Source organism: Nyctereutes procyonoides, unplaced genomic scaffold, assembly GCF_905146905.1.
Source record: "Nyctereutes procyonoides isolate TBG_1078 unplaced genomic scaffold, NYPRO_anot_genome, whole genome shotgun sequence".
NCBI lineage: Eukaryota > Metazoa > Chordata > Mammalia > Carnivora > Canidae > Nyctereutes > Nyctereutes procyonoides.
The window spans coordinates 550,236-574,095 of NW_026575047.1; the positions used below are offsets into that span (position 1 = coordinate 550,236).

Here is a 23,860-nt window from a genome sequence, read left to right on the forward strand (position 1 = left end):
CACTTCCGGGCGGCCCGGCGCCGCGCCCCTCGCGACGCCACTTCCCGCTCGGAGCGCCGCAGCCCGTGCCCCAGGCGCATGCGCCCGCCCCTCCGTAAGCGGGGACGGGCCCGCCCCTCTGTTCCCGCCCTCGCGGCAGTCTCGCGGTACCTCCTCATCCCGCGGGAGGTATTTGAACGCGGTGGCGGGAACGGCGCCCCGGACCGTCGGAGGCCGGCGCGCCCCTGCGTCCCTGAGCGGCGGGGCTCGTCCCCCCGGGTCGCGGCGCCATGGGGGCGGAGAAGAAGCTGCTGCCGGTGAAGGAGGCCTTCCAGCTGGCGCAGCAGCCGCACCAGAACCAGGCGAAGCTGGTGATGGCGCTGAGCCGCACCTACCGCGCGGTAAGCGGGGGCCAGCGTCCCGGGCCGCGGCTCCTCCGCCACCGGTCGGCGAGGTTCCCCCCGGCCCCCGCGGCGGCCTCGGGGGTCCAGGGAGCCCCCGGGGATCCCACGGCTCCTCCCCGTCGCACGGTGTCGCGGCGGGGCGGCGGGGGCGGCGGGGGCGGCGGGGCAGCGGGGCCGCCTCCTCGCACCCTGCGCCTTCGCGTCCCTTTTCCTCCCCGAAGTCCTGGTCTCTGCAGAGGCATTTGTGCAACAACAATAACAAAAACATTTACTTCCCCTCCCTTGGCCGGCTTGGCCCCCCCCCCCCCCGGCTCCCCGAGAGTCCGTCTGGGCTGCGCTAGGGGCCCGGCAGCCGTCGGGGGGCGCGGGGGTCGCGACGTGCCGCTCTGCCCTGCAGGTGGACGACAAGGCCGGCTTCCACGAGGAGTTCGCTCGCCGCCTGCGGTACGCCATGGTGGTGTATAAGCGGGAGCCCGCCGTCGAGAGGGTCCTGGAGTTCGCAGCCAAGTTTGTCACCTCGTTTCACCAGTCGGATGCGGACGAGGAGGCGGAGGCGGAGGAGGCGGAGGCGGAGGAGGATGGGGGCATCTTGAATTACTTGTTTACCTTTCTTCTAAAGGTACGAAGCTGAGACTTTGGGGGGGAGTGGGGGGGAGTGTCGTAGAAAGTCTTGCCGTACGAAAAGGGCCATGGGAGTTTGCCATCAAAATCCTAGAGGAGGACACAGGCAACACCCCTTTTTGAACTCGGCCACAGTAACTTCTTGCAAGATGCATCCACGAGGGCAAGAGAAACAAAAGCAAAAATGAACTATTGGGACGTCATCAAGATAAGAAGCTTTTGCACAGCCAAAAGAGTTCGCATGCTTTAGAGGAGGAGATCCTTAGCAACGGAGGAGATGTCTGAATGAGCCTGCCTTTTGTAGGAAGTGTTAGGACTGTCCTTGAGATGAGAAAAACGGACTTTAACTCCAGCGTTAAGCTTTGATGGTCTTAGCCAGTTCTTACCTGGCTTCAAACGAGTTGCCTGTTTTGTTTTATTTTATTATTTTATTTTATTTATTATATTATATTATATTATATTTTTTATTTTTTTATTTTATTTTATTTTATTTATTTTATTTTATTTTATTTATTTTATTTATTTTATTTATTTTATTTATTTTATTTTATTTTATTTTATTTTATTTTATTTTATTTTATTTTATTTTATTTATGAGAGAGAGAGAGAGGCAGAGACACAGGCAGAGGGAGAAGCAGGCTCCATGCAGGGAGTCCCACATGGGACTCGATCCCGGGTCTCCAGGATCACACCCTGGGCTGAAGGCAGGTGCTAACCCGCTGAGCCACCCGGGCTGCCCCAAGTTGCCTATTTTAGAAATAAAGTGAGGATTCCTACAGAGGGGAGTGTGCCCTGGTAATTTGGTTCAGACTTCCTTTGGACTGTGTGTACCGGGAGCCTCACCGTGTGCAGGCGGATCAAGGCAGCAGGGCGCTTTCTCTGCAAGCAGCGAATGACTCTGTAACTTCCCAAATTCCGAACAGGATTCCTGTGATTGTAAACAGATTTTAATTTGTTCCCGTTACAGTCTCACGAAGCCAACAGCAATGCAGTGAGATTTAGAGCGTGCCAGCTCATAAGCAAGTTCTTGGGAAGCATGCCAGAAAATGCCCAGATTGATGATGATTTGTTTGATAAAATTAATGAAGCCATGCTTACTAGGTTGAAAGATAAAATTCCAAATGTGAGGATACAGGCAGTTCTGGCTCTTTCACGACTTCAGGATCCCAAAGATGATGACTGCCCCGTGGTTAATGGTATGTGTAGCTTCCTAAACTCTTTTTCAGTTTCCTTGACTTTGTTAAACTCTTGGTAGACAGGGTTTCTAAAAGATTCTCTCTTTGTGTGGAAAAAGGTATAGGGTACATATATGACTTAAAAAAAAAAATACCCAAGTAGTCCCTACCCAACTTAAAAAGTAGGCCAAAGAGCATCATTCACCAGTGCCTTTGAAGTCTGTCCTACCTCCCATCCTACCCTCCGTCAGAGTTCACGATTATTCTGAATTTTGAGTTAATTATTCTCTTGTCTTTAGACACATGTATGGATCTCCTGTCATTTATGCGCTATATGAGTTGTATTTGTTTGCACTTTCGGATCGATCATTATTTCTAATTGTAACATTCATCCATGTTGATGATATTTACTGTCTTACAGCATTCTGTTGTACGAATATAGCACAGTTAATTATTTCTAATATCGACCGTCTGGTTTCTAGTTATTTTACTCTGAAAAAAATGGTGTTACTGTGAATTTCCTTATCATGACTTCTGGTACACAGGTTAAAGAGCTTTTCTAGGGTATATACCTAAGGGGGACTTGTTAGGATCATGTTAGGATATGTGTACATTTCAGCTTTATTAGGTAAGGTACAAGTGTTCTACAAAACAGTTTACCAATTAATATTCCCAGGAACAGTACAGAAAAGCATTCATCGGTCATATTCTTTCCAATGTTTGATATTGTCAGATTTTAAAATTGTTTATCTGGTTGTGTGTGTGATACATTTCCTTTTTATGCATCTTTTCATATATTTAACAGTCAATTGTATTTCTTCTATATAATGCCTATTAATGTGTTCTCATTTTTCTGTTGCTTTGTCTTATTGATTTACTGAAGTTCTTTGTTCTGGAAAGAAATTTTGGATCTTGTGAATTGTAGGTATCTTTCAACTTTAGATAGATAGATAGCTCTTTTTTTTACTTTTTTTTAGGATGTCTTCTCCTGGACAGAAATTCCTGATGTCAAAATTAATCAATCTCTGCCTTTATGACTTCCTCCTCCACCTCCTCCTCCTCTTCTTCTTCTTCTTCATGATCTGTGCTTTCTATCTTTAAGAAATTTTTCTCTATCTCTGGCCTCGTAAAGATAGTTATATTCCACTTGTCCATATATGCCTAGCTATGTTTTGGCCACATTTTCATTTTTCTCTTTATCCCTGCTACTAGCTTTATTATCAGTTTTGGTAACTGATTTTAGTTAAAATATTTGGTGTTAAATGGTACACATAATACTGTATAAAACAGGGACTCCTGGGTGGCTCAGCAGTTGAGTGTCTCCCTTTGGCTCAGGGCATGATCCCGTAGTCCCGGGATCGAGTCCCGCATCGGGCTCCCTGCAGGGAGCCTGCTTCTCCCTCTGCCTGTGTCTCTGCCTCTCTCTCTGTGTGACTATCATAAATAAATAAAAAAAAAATCAAAAAAAAAATAAAAATATTGTTAAATATCAAAATGTGAGTTATCTTATGACTGTGGTTTAAATAAATAATAGTTCCTTAGTGTACTAAAATGTATTGCTCTATTTTTAGCATATGCTACTTTGATTGAAAACGATTCAAATCCAGAAGTTAGGCGGGCAGTGTTATCACGTATTGCGCCATCAGCAAAGACTTTGCCAAAAATCGTAGGGCGCACTAAGGATGTGAAAGAGGCTGTCAGAAAGCTGGCTTATCAGGTAAATAAGTCTAATTATTTGTGTAGACATATTCTAAAAATACTTTTGAAAAATATTTGGCATATAATAATGATTTCTTCAATTTTTGTGGATTTTTATGAGATTTATGGACAGGGAGTATAGATAATTGAGGTAGACTCTTACTGCATTAAGTGTGTTACCAGATATTAATTTGTTTTGGAAATTCTGGGTTGTTTTCTTAGATGAAGGAGTTATTACTAGTTATGAAATATATAGACTATGTGGAGTTTAATGACCACCTTATTATTTTTACTTTCTCCTTAAGGTTTTAGCTGAAAAGGTTCATATGAGAGCTATGACCATTGCTCAGAGAGTAATGCTCCTTCAACAAGGTCTTAATGACAGATCAGGTAAGATAGACTTCTATATACAAAACATCAGTAGGGGACACCTGGGGGACTCAGTGGTTGAGCCTCTGCCTTCAGCTCAGGGCATGACCCCAGGGTCCCGGGATCAAGTCCTAATTGGGCTCCCTGCAGGGACCCTGCTTCTCTCTCTGTCCGTGTCTCTGCCTCTCTCTCTGTGTCTCTCAAGAATAAAACCTTTTAAAAAAATCAGTAGGTTTTGGTTTAGTAGGCTTAGAAGATTTAGAAAACATGTGTCCTTAATTATGTCCAGGAAGTCTGTCACTGACACAGCCTGTCAAAATTTAGCTTTGGTACATCATGTAGAAAACATTTCAAAGGGTTAAAAGTCCTGGTAGTTAAAGGAACAGTGTTTGTTTTAATTTTGCTGTGTTTTACAGTTGAAGGAACTGTGTGAAGGCTATCTAGCTAATTTATATCAGAGGTAGGGCAGGATCTTTTTCAACTCTCTCTCTTCCAAAGAAGTGCTGTCTGTCCCCTTTGTGTATGTCTTGGTGGTGATGTGTGCTGTGCTACAGAAACAAATTAAGAATAATCAGGCTAGTATAGTTTTCCTACCCTTTTTTTTTTCTCTGTTAAAACTAGAGACTGCTTACAGGCATCATGAGGAATGGTATATTTTAAATTTCCAGTCCCCATGAAAAGGCTAAGACAGCTTAGTTTTGCTGTAGCAACAAAACTTGAGATTCAAAACATTGTCAGAGGACTGATGACTAGGAGGATGAATTTAACAGCTAAAGTTTGTTCAGTTACACATGCTGGTATGATTCACTACTGCGAATATAGCAAGCATGTAATAGATGAAGTCAGGCATAGGTGAAATAATCGTTATCCTAATGTCAGGACTAATGCTGGAGCCCAGTGAACCCAGGGGAAAAGGAGTGCAGATATTTTTGCAGGCTGCGAGAGTGGGTGGGTATTTGGTTTGGGCCTTTTCCATTTTTATTGGAAGTGAGCAGCATAGTGACTCTTGCAATATTATTGTAGTTTTATTTTTTCTTCCATATTTTTCTTTGTTCTTCTTAGTCTCTTCTCATTGTTACTGTAAATGTCCATTTCATGTTAGCATTGATCTGATGATATTTAATTAATACAGACAAAATATAGAAAATGGAAGCTAGAGGGAGCCCCTGTTCACTTATATTTCAAATGACTTAACAGATGCAGTGAAACAGGCGGTGCAAAAGCATCTTCTCCAAAGCTGGTTACGTTTCACTGAAGGAAATATACTAGAGTTGCTCCATCGGTTAGATGTGGAAAATTCTTCTGAAGTGGCAGTCTCTGCTCTCAACGCCTTATTTTCAGTGACTCCTCTTAACGAACTGGCAGAAATCTGTAAAAGTGACGATGGCAGGTACATGTTCCTTACTTGAAATGTGATTCTCGTGAACTTCTACAAGAAGTCCTTTCTGATGACTTCAGATGGTTTCTGGTCCTTTTCTGATGACTTCAGATGGTTTTAATAACTTTTATCTAACTCACCTGTGTTTTCTTTACTGCGGCATGGTGAGTGTCTTGTCTTTTTTATCCCCTTTGGGGAAGAACTTGCTACCTTATCACGGACTACTTTAGCTGCATTCTTTTTTTCCCCCCATTTTGTTACTTTGATGTGTACGTTAGCTTACCATGGAAAGTCCTGCGACATGCTTCCTATTGTATGACTCTTTTTCTCTTTTGCTCTAAATATTTTCGTTTGTGCATGTGTGTGGATAAATTAATGACTTTGCAATTAGAAGGATGCTGGTTATAAATCAGGCTTGCTTTTTATTCCTATTTTTTATACTCAGTTCAAATTTTTAACTTTAAGATTATGCTTTCTCTTATTCTCTCCCTTTTAATTGAAGGCAACTGATTCCATTGGAAACATTAACTCCTGAAAATGCTTTGTATTGGCGTGTCCTTTGTGAATATGTGAAATCAAAAGGAGATGAAGGTGAAGCAGTTTTGGAGCAGATTTTGCCGGAGCCTGTAGTATATGCAGAGTATTTACTAAGGTAAAATTTTTTCTTATTATTCGGATTGTACTTTTGTTGCTGTGTTAAGCCTCTAGCCCCTTCCCTCAAAGTCATGTTTGATGACTTTGTGAAAAACCATTTTTTTTGACTAGGCAGAGATAGATAGCAATGTATATTGAGTCTTTCTGAAGAATGTTCTGTGCTGGATGGATAAAGTGCAAAAAGTCAGTGTGTTTAGGGAGATTTCCTTAAAACTGTTAGGATGTGCTTATGAACATTTCTCCATAAAGTTGATAATGATGATGATGTGTTACTCTTTGATATTGGTTGGCAAACCTTTTCTAAGGGTCAGAGCATAAATATTTTAGTTTGTAGACCTGTGTCACAGTGACAGTTCTGCTGTGTTGGTGCAAAAGCAGCCAAAGAAATATGGGATGAATGATTGTAACTATTTTCTAAAGAACTTCTTTCAACTTTTATGGATACTAAAATTTGAATTTCATATGATTTTCATCTGTATATATTTTCAAATTATGTTTATATCCATGTATAAACAAACTTCCATTTAAAAGTGTATAACTCTTATCCTGCAAACTATGAAAACAAGCAGCAGGCTGTATCTGGTGCACGGGCCATACTTTTCCAACTGACAAGGTGAACCTTTGTGGCTACTTTAGTATTAATTAAACCTGCACTATTTGGCTTTTTGTTTTCTAAAAGGATTTTTCAATATGCACTTTTTTATTAGTTATTCTAATTTTACTTTAAAATTGTACAAGTAAAACATGAATGCAATTCTGGTCAAAATTCAAATACAGAAATATGTAGAAGAAAAACGTAGAATTTTTCTTTCATCTGCTAATTCTTCAATCCCATTTATCTTCCAGTTAACAATTTGTGGAATGCACACTTTTGGCCCTCTTCCTCTACATATATATATTAAAATACACAAAAATTTTAAACATAGCACAATACATGTTTTTGTCCCCCCCCCAACTACTTATATCTGTGATCATTATATGTTGGTGCATATAAACTTATCACACTCTTAACATATCATTCCATGGTATGATGGCAGTACTTAATTTACTCCTCTGTTAATGGACATTTAGCGTGATTCTGGTTTTTTACTGATAAGGTTGTATTAAACCATACATTTTTATATGTATTTGGGATTTTGTGGGTTTGATTCCTAGAAGTGGAATTGCTGGGTCAAAGGTTATATGTATTTTCATAGATTTTGGTGGGTAGATTTTTAACTTTATGCTTTTTTAAAAAAATATTTATTTATTCATGAGAGACAGAGAGGGAGAGAGAGAGAGACAGAGACACAGGCAGAGGGAGAAGCAGGCTCCATGCAGGGAGCCCGACGTGGGACTCTATCCTGGGTCTCCAGGATCATGACCTGGGCAGAAGGCAGGCGCTAAACCGCTGAGCCACACAGGGATCCCCTAACTTTATACTTTTAATGCAGTTTTTAAAAAGCTTCTTCCATATAATATGAATTATAGGCCTGAGTTCTTTTTTGTTTTTGTTTTTTTTTTTTAATTTTTATTTATTTATGATAGTCACAGAGAGAGAGAGAGAGAGAGAGAGAGAGAGAGAGAGAGGCAGAAACATAGGCAGAGGGAGAAGCAGGCTCCATGCACCGGGAGCCCGATGTGGGATTCGATCCCGGGTCTCCAGGATCGCGCCCTGGGCCAAAGGCAGGCGCCAAACCGCTGCGCCACCCAGGGATCCCCTGAGTTCTTTTTGTATAGAATGTAATATTTTGCTTATGATGAATGATTCCATGTAAGTTAGGAAGCAAAACTATAAATGCATTTTAATTTGTATGCAAAATATTGAACCAAGGATAAATATCTAAAATTTGAGCCAAAATGGAAACTTACAGCCTGAATTCATAGTAGTAACATCATAAAAAATATGAGTGAATCTACTGTTTCAATAGTAATTGTTTCAAGCTTCAATATAATTAGAGTATTCATTATATTGCTGTTTGGGCCATGTTGCAGTATTTCCAAAACCAATGAGTTTGATGTAGTGCTTAATAATATGAATTAATATAGAAGTAATAAATACTTATAGAAAATAAGGGATTGTTTCACAGATTAATTCTTAGTTACTGAAATCAACAGGTAAGGAGCTTGGTTCCCCTGGCTCTGAGAAGTTAGGGATTCTTTTATTTCCATTGTCACTTAATCTGTGAGTTTTGAAATAGGTAACTTTAATCAACTTTTTATTTAAAAAGAAGAAAACTTTAAAAATTATATTTTAATTATTATTGGAAGAACAGTTTAGAAATAGAATAGTTTTCTTTTTGGAGCAACATCACTAGATAGGATTAGCTTATTCCGGTACTGAAACAAAATTAAATGGAAAAATTGCTTCCTGAAAAATCTCAGAAATATATTTTCAGGCATTTGGTAGCAGAAAGAGGTAGTGACCCAGAATTCTGATATGAAACAAGGTTTCCTGTTAACCGAAGTATTCACATAAAGGAAGAAATCAGGGATATTAAATTTGGCTTGTCAAATTTGAGGAAGAAAAAGAGATGTGAACACAATTTTAGAAAACAACCTTAAATATAAATTCTTAGAGAGAGCTTTAGAAAAAGGCTTTCTTTCTTGAGTGTTCTCCTTATTGTAATGAATGTGTTTAAAAATGGTTAAAAAGAGGGATCCCTGGGTGGCGCAGCGGTTTGGCGCCTGCCTTTGGCCCAGGGTGCGATCCTGGAGACCCGGGATCGAATCCCACATCAGGCTCCCGGTGCATGGAGCCTGCTTCTCCCTCTGCCTGTGTCTCTGCCTCTCTCTCTCTCTCTGTATGACTATCATAAATAAATAAAAATTAAAAAAAAAATGGTTAAAAAGAGATGATTTCATGGTAATTAAAATCGGTGGGTTCATTTTAGGTTGTATTTATGCAGTTTGAGATTCTTAATCTATGAATGAAGTTATTACTCTGAATTTATTTTAAAAAATACCTTCAGTCTTGATGCTATGCATTGTACTAAAGCTGGAGTGGAAGAGTAGGGAAGGATTCAAAGATGAGGAGATCCCTGGGTGGCTCAGTGGTTTAGCGCCTGCCTTCCACTCAGGGTGTGATCCTGGAGACCCGGGATCGAGTCCCACATCTGGCTCCCTGCATGGAGCCTGCTTCTCCCTCTGCCTGTGTCTCTGCCTCTCTCTGTCTCTCGTGAATAAATAAATTAAAAAAAAAATCTTCAAAGATGAGTGAAGGTTTTTTTTAGCCTGTCAGAAACCAGCAACTCTACTAAGCTAATGATTTTGGTAATTACTAGTTTCTTTCCTTTAGTTTTCTACTAGAACCCAAAGAGCGCTGATGCCCATTGAAAGTCCTATCTCATGGCCAGAGATTTGTGAGCTTTTATTTACTCTTGGTTGTTATTTTAAAGATGAGTCAGTTTATTCATCATACATAATTCTGCAGTTCTTATAACTTGATTTTTGTTGACAATTTAAAAATGACATTTTCATCAGGATTGTTTCATATTACTTTCAACCTAAAGGCACCTAGTGTCTAAGCTTTAACTCTTAATTCTTATCTAGGTTTTTTTTGTTCACACAAAAAAGAGAACTCTTGGTAGGCTGTTGAATTTTATCTAGATGAGGGTTGTAAAAGGCTTTAATTTGGGCAGAGGTAATAAGCATAAAAGGGTAGTTGATGATGCTTATTTAGGAATACCTACAATGAAATAAGAACAATACAGATATTAGTAGAGCCCCCAAGCAAGGATAATACAAATTCATGAAGCTCTATTTTTCTGATTTTTTAAAAGGTCATTGTATTCATGGCTTACTTGCATAATTAAAAATAATTATTCCTACTTTTCTTTTTTTTTTTTTTTTAAACATTTATTTTTATTTTTATTTATTTATGATAGTCACACAGAGAGAGAGAGAGGCAGAGACACAGGCAGAGGGAGAAGCAGGCTCCATGCACTGGGAGCCCGACGTGGGATTCGATCCCGGGTCTCCAGGATCGCGCCCTGGGCCAAAGGCAGGCGCCAAACCGCTGCGCCACCCAGGGATCCCTCCTACTTTTCTTCTAAACAAAAGAATAATGATCAGTTAGGGATGATGAGTGAAGACTAGCTCTTTTTGAAAATTGGGTTTTTGTTAAGGGGGTCAGATACTGATGATACTGAAGTAATGTTACCAATATGAGAGATATAAATATTTGCCTTTTGAAAATTTCCCATAAGAAATTTGAATCCTTAATTGAGTATATTTTCCAAATTCTTTTTGATTCAAGCCCATAAATTTGTTTGCAAAAGTTCCTAATAGCATAGAGTTTATTCTTTAGGCCAAATTAGTATAATGTGGTATAAACATCCATATATTTGAAGTGATAGGAACTGAAAAAGACCCTTTTCTGACCACATGGGGAACTGTTTAATGTTTTTTAACAGATTGTGCATTTTATTTATTCTGCTTGTTTCAGTTATATTCAGAGTATCCCAGTTGTCAGCAATGAAAAGAAAAGTGATTTTTCCTATATTGGAAATTTGATGTCAAAAGAGTTTATAGGTCAACAGCTGATTCTAATTATCAAGTCTTTGGATACAAGTGAAGAAGGAGGAAGGTATGTCTAAATTTTGGCGCTTGTCCTAATTTGCTTTTCTAATATCCTGTATTCAAACACAGTCTTACTACAGTATGATTAAATATATTTAACCTAGCTCTCTTAAGTGCAATAAAGTTTTCTTTTTCCTCTTATGCATACAATATCTAGTAGGAGATATACTCGGTGTGGGTATGTGGGTGTATACATACATATATGTTTATATATGTACTATATGTACACACATGTGTGCGTGTATATATGTGTGTGTGTGTATATATGTATATATACACATATATGTATAGTTGACTCTTGAGCAACACAGGGGTAGGGAGTAAGGGTGCTGATCCTCTGTCCCCCCTTCTTGGAGTCAGAAATCCATATGTAACTTTTGACTCCTCCAAAAACAAATTATTAATAGCCTATTGACTAAGAGCCTTACAAATAAGCATAAACATAAAAATCGACATAAATAGTTAACATATATTTTTTATATTGTATGTGTTATATACTGTATTCTTAAAGAAAGCTAGAGAAAACCTGTTATTAAGAAAATCATAAGAAAATAAAGTACAATACTGTATTTATGGTATTGTATTGTACTGTATGGGCAAAAAGATGCGTATAGGTGGACCTGTGCAGTCCATGTTGTTCATATATACGGAAACACAAGTTCCTTATTCAGTTTTTTCAGAATAAATCAATAAAATTACAGATTTTGCTTAAAAACCTCTATTACAGAGAGTTAGTAAATACCGTTAAAGATTTGATTCACTTCTAATATTTTGTCATTTCATCATGTTGATTTATGAAAGATTGTAAGGTCATTTATAAAGTTTTTTTTTTTTTTTTTTTGCAGATAGGAAATTTTTACGTAGTCTGTATGTGTTTTTTTGTACCTATAGTGTTAAAAAAAGAAGTGAGACAAATGTAATTAAATCTTCAGAATAAATGAAATGTTAGAGATAAGATAGGTTTCTACTGTCATGTTTAAATGAAAATAGTTCTTTTTGAATGCAGGAAACGACTACTGGCAATTTTACAGGAGATTCTTATTCTACCCACAACCCCAATATCCCTACTTTCTTTTCTTGTTGGGAGATTGCTTTGCATCATTGTAGATGATAATAAAAGAATACAAATTGTAAGTAATTTTCTTCATTGTTGATAGAGGTTAAAAGATTGTGGTCAGTGATATTGAGGATTATCTTATTTTCTTTTCAGTATTTTTTTATTTATCTTTAATTGCTTTTTGTTTTAGTCATGTTTATTTTTTAAACTTTTTATTTATGTATTTATTTATTTATTTATTATTTTTTAGACTTCTTAAAACTAAATCTCTCCCACACACACATTTAAAAAGTTATCTCCTTCCTTCCTATCATTTTGTTGAATCAGATTGAAATAAAAGAGGTTGGGGAATAGGGGACACATTTGTCTTTGTCACTAGAGTGTTTGAGAGGTTTCTCAAGTTATACATATTTAGGTTCAGATCCCTTCTGCTGCTTTGTGACTTTGAGCAAGTTATTTAACTTATTAACCTTTTTACTTGTCTGCAAAATGAGAATACCAATAAAGCCTGCCTTGTTCACTGATATAGTGTGCATCATGTGCTTGGTAAATACAGAAATAAATGCTATCTATTGTAATACTATTGCCAATATTATTTTTTCTGGGGTAGCCAAAAAAGACAGGCCTCTATCAGTGTTTTTCATAAATTGATACAATTTCTGAGTTACAGGTTAATTAAGGGGTTGTCTTTCCCAATGCCTCCTTATACATACTTACACATAAATCATTTCTACAGTGTACCAGTATTCCCAGTTAGTAGTTATCCCACGTCTGCTTAAGTACCTTCATTTAGGCTGTAGCCTTTTCCTAAATCAGCCAACTCCTGTGTCCCAGTGGCTCTGAAAGGAAGGTCTTTAGTTATGTATTGTATATGCAAAGGAAGAATAAAAGAGTATTCTGTTTTTCTATATTTAACTCTCTCAGAGCTGAACAAGGGAGGGAGTTCATTGTAGACAGAATTTTAGTTTTTGGTGCTTAAAATTAGACACTATATTTGTTTTAGAATACATGCCTGTTTACCATCTCATGATCTTAGAGTTTTTTTTTTTTTTTTTAATTTATTTATGATAGTCACAGAGAGAGAGAGAGAGAGAGAGAGAGAGAGAGAGAGAGAGAGAGGGCAGAGACACAGGCAGAGGGAGAAGCAGGCTCCATGCACCGGGAGCCTGATGTGGGATTCGATCCCGGGTCTCCAGGATCACGCCCTGGGCCAAAGGCAGGCGCCAAACCGCTGCGCCACCCAGGGATCCCTGATCTTAGAGTTTTTAGTCATATATTGTTTGGTCATTTCCCCCCCCAAAGTTGTCTGGCAAGCAGAATATGTGCTGTTTTTACTTGTGTATTTTGCTCCATTTTTAAAGAGATTGTGGATACTATTTGAAGTTATGTGTAGCAATTTGATTTCATTTTATGACATAGAACATATATTAAAGCATGTACTCTGAATTATAACTTACCAGGTTACAGAAATCATCTCAGAGATTCGGGCACCCATGGTTACTGTTGGTGCTGCTGATCCAGCTGATGTAAGAAAGAAGGAACTCAAGGTAAATTTCCTCTAAATTGAATAAATGCTTGACTATACTGTAGCTGTGCAAGTCTTTTAATTCCTCTTCCTGTACTATTTCAAAATTGTTCTCACAGAGTCATATTATTGGTTTACTGTTGAAGTGTAAGAGTATCTCAAATATTACCAGATGATGCAGTTTGAAAGGTTTGCCCTCTTTGGATCAGGAAGGCTGTGCCTTTTTTTTTTTGTATATGCCTGACTCTGCTTAACTTCTGGTTGTCAAGATGTTAAATATATATATATTTTTAAATATTACTCTTAAGTTTGCTACAGATGTTCATAGTATATATATATTTTTAAGATTTTATTTATTCATGAGAGACACACAGAGAACGAGAGAGAGGAGAGAGAGAGAGAAAGAGAGACAGAGAGCAAGCCAGGCAGGCAGAGGGAGAAGCAGGCTCCATGCAGGGAGCCTGACGTGGGACTCCATCCAGGACCCCGGGGTCACACCTTGAGCTGAAGGAGGGCCACCCTGGTGTCCCCATAATAGTTTTTGTTAAAGCAATTTATATCTTTCCTTAGATGGCTGAAATAAAAGTTAAGCTTATTGAGACAAAAGAAGCATTGGAAAATTGCATTAACTTACAGGATTTTAATCAAGCATCAGGATTAAAAGAAGAAATAAAAACATTAGAAGATGCTAAAATAAATCTAATGAAAGAGATAGAGCAACTTGAAATCAAAGAAGTCCACATAGAGAAGGTATAAATAACTTTTTTCATACTAATTTTCAGCTGTTATTAATCATCTCAACTATATTTTCTTTCTTAACTCAATGCTGACAGATATATTTACTTTGGAGTTGGAGTGCTTTTTAGCAGTATCATGAATTAACATGAAAATATTTTTTTTGTCTTGTTCCTTTTTATTTTAGACTTTGAAAGACCTAAATTAGCTTTATAAAATAATCTCTAATCTCTGGACTCTATCTTCTTCCTTGCTAAGGAAACTTAACCCTCTAGTATTTTCCTTCTGTGTGTGTGTGTTAAAGCTTTATCCATCTTTCTCTTTTGTGGAAGACTCCAGACTTTTCTGAGCTAGAAAAAGAATTTCTGTGGTAACTATACCATTATACATGTAATTTTTTTTATATATATATTTTTAAATTTTTATTTATTTATGATAGTCACACAGAGAGAGAGAGAGGCAGAGACACAGGCAGAGGGAGAAGCAGGCTCCATGCACCGGGAGCCCGACGTGGGATTCGATCCCGGGTCTCCAGGATCGCGCCCTGGGCCTAAGGCAGGCGCCAAACCGCTGCGCCACCCAGGGATCCCTATACATGTAATTTTTAAAGCTTAACTACACTTTTGTTTTTAGAAAGAGCTAAGGAATTTTGTTGTTTTAAATGAAACACTAAGCATTTTATTTAGTAACATTTAAAGCTGAGTTTCAGCAGTCGTATTTTTTTAAAACTTCGTTGTGTTTGATAAAACATTTGTCATTTTTTAACATAAGATAGAATAATATCAGTTACTGTGTTTGATATGAACTTTCAGGAGGTCTTTTAGAATTTTGCCTTTTGTAGTAAACATGATTATTTTACTTCAAGTTTAGGAAGTGCTGGTTGGAGTATGCTCATAAGAAGAATGCTGGGTGGGGAAGAATTTACTCTGTAGGAACATTTTGTAAGTTATGCTATGTCCTTGAGCTCTCTAGCTGTAGACATCTCTGCTCCAACACTCCACTTTTGAATTTTATTTTTCTAGCTAGTATCTTATTTTGTTTGATAAAGTATGGATCATTATAGGTTCTTAACTTTGAGGAGCATAATTAAAGTGACAAATGAAAATATAAGCTTCAAGTCTGAATTGGGAAAATATGAATAAAAATGGTCTATCGTGATTTATATCATCTGTTTAACTGGACTTTCTTTGATCTTTTCTGTGTTCATTTGTCCTATTTAAGAGTTATAAATCTATTATAAATAGTGCAGTTATAGCATAACATAATAAATTGTATAGGCAAGGAAGTTATAGGGGTTTTATGGAGAGGCATCTAACCCAGGTAGGGTGTTGTTGGATTCCCCAGGGGAAGAAATGTTTTCACTTGACATTTGAGTAAAAATAATACTGTAAGCCAACATTTATAGGATGCTTTTTCTGTGGTGGTTACTACTTCATGCACTTTGCAAGTGTTTGATTCTCACTACATAACTTTATGGGGTTGGTCCTATTTTCATCTTATAGAGGAAAAGTAACTTGCCCAAAGACACACAGATAGTAAATTGTAGAGGCAGGATTAAAATCCAGGCAAGTGGCTTTAGATTTGTGCTTTTAATGTACTCTGTTATCTCTCCTTGATGAATTGTTAAAGGAATGCAGGCAGAAGGAAGGCATGTGTGAAGACCCAGAGTAATGTGAAAACTTTAGGTCCACATAACTAGAGAATTGAGGAGGGAGAGGTAAATCAAGTGGAAAAATTAAGGGCCAAGTCTTGTAAGTTGTTGTATAAGCAATATTTGAAACTTTCTGCCTTAGCCAAGGATCATGGTGAACCACTAAAAGTGTTAAGTGGTAGGATGAGATTTATTTAGGAATCAGTAACAGGGAGAAGAGTCAAGAATATATCATAGGTCTTTTGGTTTGGACATTTGGGTAGATGGCAGTGTTAATTTATGGAGATAGCACAAGAAGAGGAGGAGGGCCTGGGGTAATAACGAGTTAGTTCTCTTTTGGACATCTTGAGTTTGAGAAGCCTGTGGAACATACAAGAGGAAACGTAGTAATTGTATATATGAATCTGAAACTTAAGAAATAGCTGGGTTAGCTCATCGATGGTAAATGGAGTTGGATGATTGGATAAGATTGACCAGAGAGTGTACGTACAGACAATATGCTTAGACAAAGCCCTGAAAAAGCTAACATTTAAGGGATGGGCAGAAGATATTCTTACTAATGGGGAATATTTTGTGTTTCATTTTAGAATGATGTTGAAACCCTACAGAAGTGTCTTATTTTGTGCTATGAATTGTTGAAGCAGGTGTCTATTTCAGCAGGTATAGGTGCAACCATGAATGGCATCATTGAATCTTTGGTATGTTGGCGGCCTTTGAGGCTTTATTTTAGCTCACTCCTTCCTCATTTCATAAATTATATGTTCCTTGGAGTTCCAAAGAAGAAAAAGATAACCATCTTAAACACCTGATAAATATAAGTGTAAAAAAAAAATTATATAGTGGCTACTTCATGTTGTGAAGGTTAAATTAAGATAATGTATAATGTATATAAAATTAAGATGATATATATAAGTTAAGATAATGATACATAAGTTATACTTATTCCTTTAAAAAGTTTGAAAAAATTATGTTACAAAGAGATGTAGAATATCTTCATTCTTTGAATAGTAAGAGGAGGTATTGAAACACGTAAGGAAATATTTAAGTATTAGGAAATATTTAAGTGTTAGAATCTTGCTGTATAGAGGGCCTATGAGACTGTTACATTGTGAGTCCCATGAAGGGAATTTGTTTTTTCCTATGAATTTAAAGGAATTTGTAATTAAGTAGCTCTTCAAAGGTAATTTCCACATTAGTGAGCATAGGGACATAAATACTACAAGACTCTAGTAAAATAACATTGTCTGATAGCAATATAATGCAAACCACTTGTAACTTTACATTTTCTGTAGCCACATTTAAAAATTAAAAAGAAACAAGTGAAATTAATTTTAATATCTTTAACCCAATATATCCAAAATGTTTTGATGGCATCATTTACTCAATATTAAACTATTGAGATATTTTAGATTCAGTTCTTCATACTGTCTTTTTTTTTTTTTTTTAAGTAGGCTCCATGCTTATGGGGCTTACTTGAATTCTTGGCCTTGATTGAGATCAAGACCTGAGCTGAAATCAGGAGTTGGATGCTTAACTGAGCCATCCAGGCATCCCCATATTAAGTCCTTAACAGAAGCACATCTCAGTCTGGCATAGTCACATTTCAAGTGTTGAATGTGTCCGGGCTCTTCCAGGATTCTCCCCCAATTGTTTTTACTTAGGATTAATGAAAAATAGCCAATGGATATAATCTAAAATCAAGTTCCTTGGATTGTCATGAGTTTCTAAAGGCAGTAAAGAAGACCAATTAGCTTTTATGACCATGTAGAGCTTCTGATTAAAAGTAGGTTTTACTAAACCATTAGAATTTAGCTTCATTCTTAGTGAAGCAAATGTCTTAAGTGAAAAGTAGTTACTTTTAAAGTTGTATTTGCATACTTTATGGCTGGTCCTATTGCAAGAGAATGGTAAACTGGTACTATTACACAATGGAAGTAGTAAATATGAAGACTACACATACTGGAAAAGATATACAAGTTTGAGTGAAGAAAACACAAAATTGAATAGTCATAATTTAAGTATACAAAAACAATTTATGTCTAAAGATTGAAAGATATTAGACGTAAATGAGTATAAGGTATTTTGATGGAAGAGTTACAGTATTTTAATGGAATTACCATTTTAAAATAAAAATCATAAGTTACTAATTGAACAAATACTTCTTGAACATCTACTGTATACTAAATGCCAGTGATAGAGTGTACATGGTATACAAAACATATAGACTATCCTTGTGGATCTTCTGATCAAATGAGAGGGACACCAATCAAATAAACAAGTAGAAGAATATGCCATTCATAACTGCTATGAAGAAGAGTTATATGGTCATATGTGAACTTATAATAGTGGGAGTTGCTCTGTGCAGGGAAGATGACCTTGATCTGGTTTTTGATATTAGCTGTGTGAAAAAGGGAAGGAAGAATGTTCTGGATTTGCTATCTCCAGTGCGGTTGCCACATCCACATGTGGCTATTAAAAACTTGTGCCTATTAACAACTAGAGCAAACTGAGATGTACTTGAAGTGTCAGAATACATTGGGTTTTGAAGACTTAGTACAAACAACACAATGTAGATTATCTTAATTTTTTTAATATTGATTACATGTTGTGATGTTAATATTTTGGTTATATTGGGTACAATAAAACGTATTAAAATTAGCTTTACATGTTTCTTTGAATGTGCCTACTAGAAAATTCAAAATGACCTATGACTTACATTATATTTCTGTTGAACAGTACTGAATGGAAGGGATCAAAATCAGACGATTTTATGAGCAAAGAGCAGGGGATAGCATAGTATAAGATGATACAAGAAAGCCTACACAAATGACAGATATGCCATGTAAAGGTGTTTTATCTTTGTCCTGTGAGCATTGGGAGCCATTGAGTCACTTTAGCAGGTAGAAAGGGATGTCTCATGATCAGACTGTATTTCACTCTGGCTTTATTCCTCTGTTTTAGCAATTTAATACATACCTTTTTTGTTGTTGTTGTTGTAACTAAAAATTGAGTTAGACAATATGGATAAGAAGTAGATCTATAATATACAGAAGTTTTATTTTTAACCATGTTTTTAATATGCTGTTATACATTTGTTATCCTGATCAAAATTATTTTATTTAATTTAGATTCTTCCTGGAATAGTAAGTGTTCATCCTGTACTAAGAAACCTGGCTGTTTTATGCTTGGGATGCTGTGGACTACAGAATCTGGATTTTGCAAGTAAACACTTCGTATTATTGTTGCAGGTAGGATTTATCTTATGACAAAAATCTTGATTGTATTTTCTGAAATAAGTACATAGAATCTGTGATGATACAATGAATGCTCTAAATTTAATTTATTCCAGGGTTTATTAATGATGGTGGTGACTTTTATGAATGACTTTTAGGGACTCAATGCTTTTTATCTTTTGATTTCTTTCTTATTAAAGTAGAAAAAAAGATGAAATGTCAATTATTTAAGGTATTTTTAAAAATTAACCATATAGCATATTCTATGCCTAGCATTATTTTAGGCTTGGAGAAAAAAAAGATAAGTAATGAAAAAGAAAAGCAAGATAAAAGTTGCTGTCCTAATAGAGCTTATATTTTAGAAGGGGAAACACAATGAAAAATAAACTATAGCATGTCCGATTGAATAGATAAAGCGAAGAAGAGGAGTAAGAAGTGGAAATATGGAGAAGGATCTGTTTTGTCAAAGGTCTCACTGATAAGTTGGTTTTGGTATTTGGGCCAATACCAGAGGAAAGTGGGGGAATGAACTATGTAGATATCTGGGTAAGATGTTTCTGAGGAGAGGGAAGAACATGGGAAGGGGCCCTGAAGTAGAACTTTGTCTCAAATGTTCAAGGAGCAAGGCAACTATGGCTAGGGCAGACTGAGCGTGAGGGAGAATAGTAGGAGAAAGGAATTACAGGCAACAGGATGTCCGTATCTTTAGGGACTTACAGACTTCACAGTGAAGGAAATGGGAAAAAAATTGGAAGATACTGAGTAGAGGATTATTATGATCTGACTGGGTATAGAGTTGATGTAGACCAGGGACTGGCAAACCTTTTCTGTAAGGTGCTAGAGAGGGGGGTGCCTGGGTGGCTAGTCTGTTGGGCGTCTGCCTTTGGCTGGGATCATGGTCCCAGAGTCCCAGGGATTGAGCCCCATGTCGAGCCCCACGTTGTGCTCCCTGCTCAGCAGGGAGTCTGCTCCTCCCTTTCTCTCTGTCCCTCCCCTTCTCCCTGCCTATGCTCTCTCTCTCTCTCTCTCTCTCTCTCGCTCTCGCTCTCGCTCTCGCTCTCACTTTCTCTCAAATAAACAAATAAGTTCTTTTTTTTTTTTAAATAAAGGACTAGAGAGTAAATATTTTTGACTTTGCAGACTGTATCATGTGTCTCAAGTACTACTCTTAGGTGCAAGTGTGAAAAGACCCACGACAATATATAAGTGAAATAGTGTGGCTGTAGTTTAATATTTATGGACACTAAAATTTGAATTTCATATAATTTTCACATGTAATGAAATTATTTTTCTTAACTGTATAAAGATACTTCTTCTTAACTTGAAAGTTGTGCAAACAGGCAGCAGATTGGATTTGGCCCCTTAGCCATAGTTTATAGTCCCTAATGTTAACTGTAGGGGTATAAGAATGGAAGCAGATTTACTCATGAAGAAGGTATGCAGTAATCCAGGAAAGAGATGATGATGACTTGGACCAGTATTCAAGTGACTAATGGGGTTGCAAGAAGGGGCGGTAATCTAAGATTGAAGATGACATCTATAGAATTTGATAATCTGATGTGGCATCTGAGAGAAAGAAATTGAAAGTAATGAAGAATTATAGCCAAAGTAACTGGAAAGAGACTTGCCCTTTCCTGTGATGGGGAAAATAGAGGAACAGGTTTCATGGCGGGTGGATGAGATAAGGAGTTCAGTTTTGGGCATGGTAAGTTTGAAGTTTGTGTTCCAAGTAGATACATCGAGTAGGCATTTGTGAGTTTGGAGATAGGAGGGAAGTGCAAATTGGAGAGATGAACCTGTCTTTATGATAGTATCCAGCGCTTCGAAACTGGATGTTACCTGAGGGATGAGTGTAGATTGAGATCTCAACTTTGTAGTTCCCTAGGGCTTAGGCAACATTTAAAAAGAAGGGAAGAGGGCAGCCCCGGTAGCGCAGTGGTTTAGCGCCTGCAGCCCAGGGCGTGATCCTGGAGACCTGGGATCGAGTCCCATGTCAGGCTCTTTGCATGGTGCCTGCTTCTCTCTCTCTGCCTGTGTTTCTGTCTCTCTCTCTCTCTCTCTCTCTCTCTCTCTCTCTCTCTCTCTCTGTGTGTGTCTCTATGAATAAATAAAGTCTTTAAAAAAAAACATTAAATAAAAAGAAGGGGAGATGAAGAACTAGTAAAGACTAAGGTGGAGTAGACAGTAAGGGGAGTGTGATGTCCTAGAAGGCAATTGAAGATGATATTTTATAAGGGCTAGCATCATCTGACATGCTGGTGACAATGCTGGTGACAGGTTGATAAGGATTTATAATTGACCATTTGGGGCAAATAAGGAAGTGTTGTGGCTTTCATGAGAATGGGCTGGAGAGAGAATTATGAGAGAGGAATTGGAGATAGCCAGTACAGATTACTCTTTTAAGATTTTATTTTTATTAGGAATAATAGAAATGGGGAGGTAGCAAGAGAAGGGCTTGGGATAAAGAGAAGAGCCTTTTGATTTTGTTTTACTTTTTTTTTCTTTTTTTAATGATAGAGAATATTATACCATGTTTGTGATAAATACTAAAGACAGTGACTCATTGGCCCTGTTGAAAGGAAAAAAAATTGATAATATAGGAAGAGAAGGCACTTGGCTAGAGTGCTACTGAATAAAGAAGGATGAAATCTGGTGTAAACAGTGGAATGTATTTGACCTTTTAATTCCTTTGGATATCTGTCTTTAACATTTGGGCCTGACTTAACTTCAAAAAAAAAAAAAAAAAAAAAACTTCCCTCCACTTCTCCATATAAAAAGACAATGTGATTCATGTAGCATCTGGTGTTGCCAAATGTAATGCTATAAAAAAAGCTGCAAGGGATTTTTAGTGCAAATTGTTTGCCAGCAGGTAAATGGGAGTGCTTTGTGTGCTCAATTTGAAAATAACATATGACAACACAGACATCATTTTCATGAAAAAATTAAAAGACAACTCTGGGGTGCTGGGTGGCTTAGTCAGTTAAGCATCCAACTCTTGATTCAGGCTCAGGTCATGATCTTAGTCAGGGCCCTGAGATCTGTCAGTATCGGGCTCCATGGAAGTCTGTTGGAGATTCTCTCTCTCCCACTGGCCCACCTCACTTGCATATGCTCTTTCTCTCAAGTTAATAAATCTTAAAAGAAAAAGTCGAACTCAACCAATAATAGAATATTCCCTCAGCATGAAACCTTTATCTTGGAGCATCCTTTAATGTTGCAAACACATTACCAAGAAAAAGAAAGCATATAATTAGAGAAAACCTTGGGGAAGTCACATGTTCTAGAAATGGTCAAATTGCTTGTGGCTTATATCAGAGGAAGAAAATTAAACTCATACTTACATCAAAAGAATTTCATAAGGAATAAGGAATTTCATGGTTTTGTTTTAGTTTCCTCTTTTGGAGCATTTGGCATCTAATCAACTTACTTTAATGTGTAGTGATGGAGTTCCTGTTGATGCTTTGTTTATATTTATCCTATGCTGCTGATGTCACAGAAAAATTTCTGTTACAATTATATTCTTTTGGAAACGTGAAATGTCAGAATTATCTTTAAAATAATGTGAAGTTCCTCTCCGAAAGAAACTGAAAGAAATATTTTGGTACTTTGTCCAGGTGAATCATGTAGAGTGCTTGGCCATACATCGGTTTTACTCCAAGATGTAGAGTGAATCTGCATGTGTTATAGAGAGTCCTTTTTAAGCCAGCAGGTATTGGGACAAATGATTCTGTTAGTAATTCTAAAGAAAGTCTTGTTCACTATTATACAATTTTTTGGCTTAATATAGGTGTCCAGAGAATAAAATTCTGTATTTTCAAAGAAGTTTTGCTAAGGAATTAGTGTACAGTAAGCTTTCTACTTCTATTTCCTGTCTTCCGAGAAGATGGGTCTTGAAGTGCTAGATTGATCTCTGGTCATTACTTTTTTTTTAAGTGGAAGAAGAATCTTATTAGAACATTCGATAGTGAAGGATTCATTTATGTCTAGCTTCAGTAGTATTTTTTTTTCTCTAAAAATGGTATAAAACATTCATTAAGATGTTCTATATACCATTAAGAATGTTGCTGAAAAATTGTGAGTTACAGTCAGGTTGGAACTCTAATAGGAAGATTAAAGGCAGACAGTTACATAATATTTCTAGTATTGCAACGAAGGAAATACCATAGAATTTTCCCAAAAGATAATTAAGTTCACTTAACCTTTAAAGATGAAATATGGATTTTGATCCTTTTAATTCTTGGTGGCCATAACATCAATAATAAGTGCCGTGGGGACGCCCTGGTGGCTTAGTGGTTGAGCATCCGCTTTTGGCTCAGGGCGTGATCCTGGGGTCCTCCCTATGAGGAGCCTGCTTCTCTCTCTGCCTGTGTCTGGATCTCTGTCTATCTTTTCATGCATAAATAAAATATTTTTAAAAATGCTGTGGTCATTTTAGCCAAAAGAAAGGCAGAATGACTGTAGTGCTTAAAAGTGTCCTGAAGCATTTAATGCTAACTCATGCTCCACTTGACAGAGCTTATAGGAGTCTTGATGCTGTTTGTTTATATTTTTATTTTTTCTATGTTTTTGGTCTTGTTTGTTTTTATATATGTACTTTTCTGTTGTGGAAAGGAATTGTCAAATTCAAGCAGATGTGAAAGATAAATGATGCTTCTTATCCCAACTATTCCACAATTTTACTCTCTTCCAAATCAAATGAATCAATAGAAAAGCAGCCTTGTCATGGAATTCAAGTTTTAAAGAATTGAAGTTTGTCTTCCCCCCGGTTCTCCCCCCGCCCTTTTTGTAGTATAAACAACTGAGATCATTAAACTTTTTTCA

The 23,860-nt window shown here is 37.3% G+C and overlaps 1 protein-coding gene across 3 annotated transcripts in view; it reads left to right on the top strand.

Annotated features, from left to right (window-relative positions):
• Positions 1-172: 172 nt before the first annotated feature.
• The window catches only part of NCAPG (non-SMC condensin I complex subunit G), a 42,968-nt gene continuing 19,280 nt past the window's right edge, over positions 173-23,860 (top strand). Inside the window, exons 1-13 of one of the 3 annotated variants that reach the window (XM_055326207.1) lie at positions 173-380; positions 781-1,002; positions 1,972-2,200; positions 3,751-3,896; positions 4,183-4,267; positions 5,444-5,636; positions 6,127-6,276; positions 10,705-10,845; positions 11,845-11,968; positions 13,356-13,442; positions 14,057-14,170; positions 16,394-16,504; positions 18,935-19,054. In XM_055326207.1, coding sequence (XP_055182182.1) covers positions 270-380; positions 781-1,002; positions 1,972-2,200; positions 3,751-3,896; positions 4,183-4,267; positions 5,444-5,636; positions 6,127-6,276; positions 10,705-10,845; positions 11,845-11,968; positions 13,356-13,442; positions 14,057-14,170; positions 16,394-16,504; positions 18,935-19,054 — 1,833 coding nt within the window. In that variant the 5' untranslated portion in view covers positions 173-269. Of the gene's footprint in view, positions 381-780; positions 1,003-1,971; positions 2,201-3,750; positions 3,897-4,182; positions 4,268-5,443; positions 5,637-6,126; positions 6,277-10,704; positions 10,846-11,844; positions 11,969-13,355; positions 13,443-13,990; positions 14,171-16,393; positions 16,505-18,934; positions 19,055-23,860 lie in introns of all 3 variants that reach the window. The other 2 variants (XM_055326206.1, XM_055326208.1) reach the window with 2 other exon arrangements.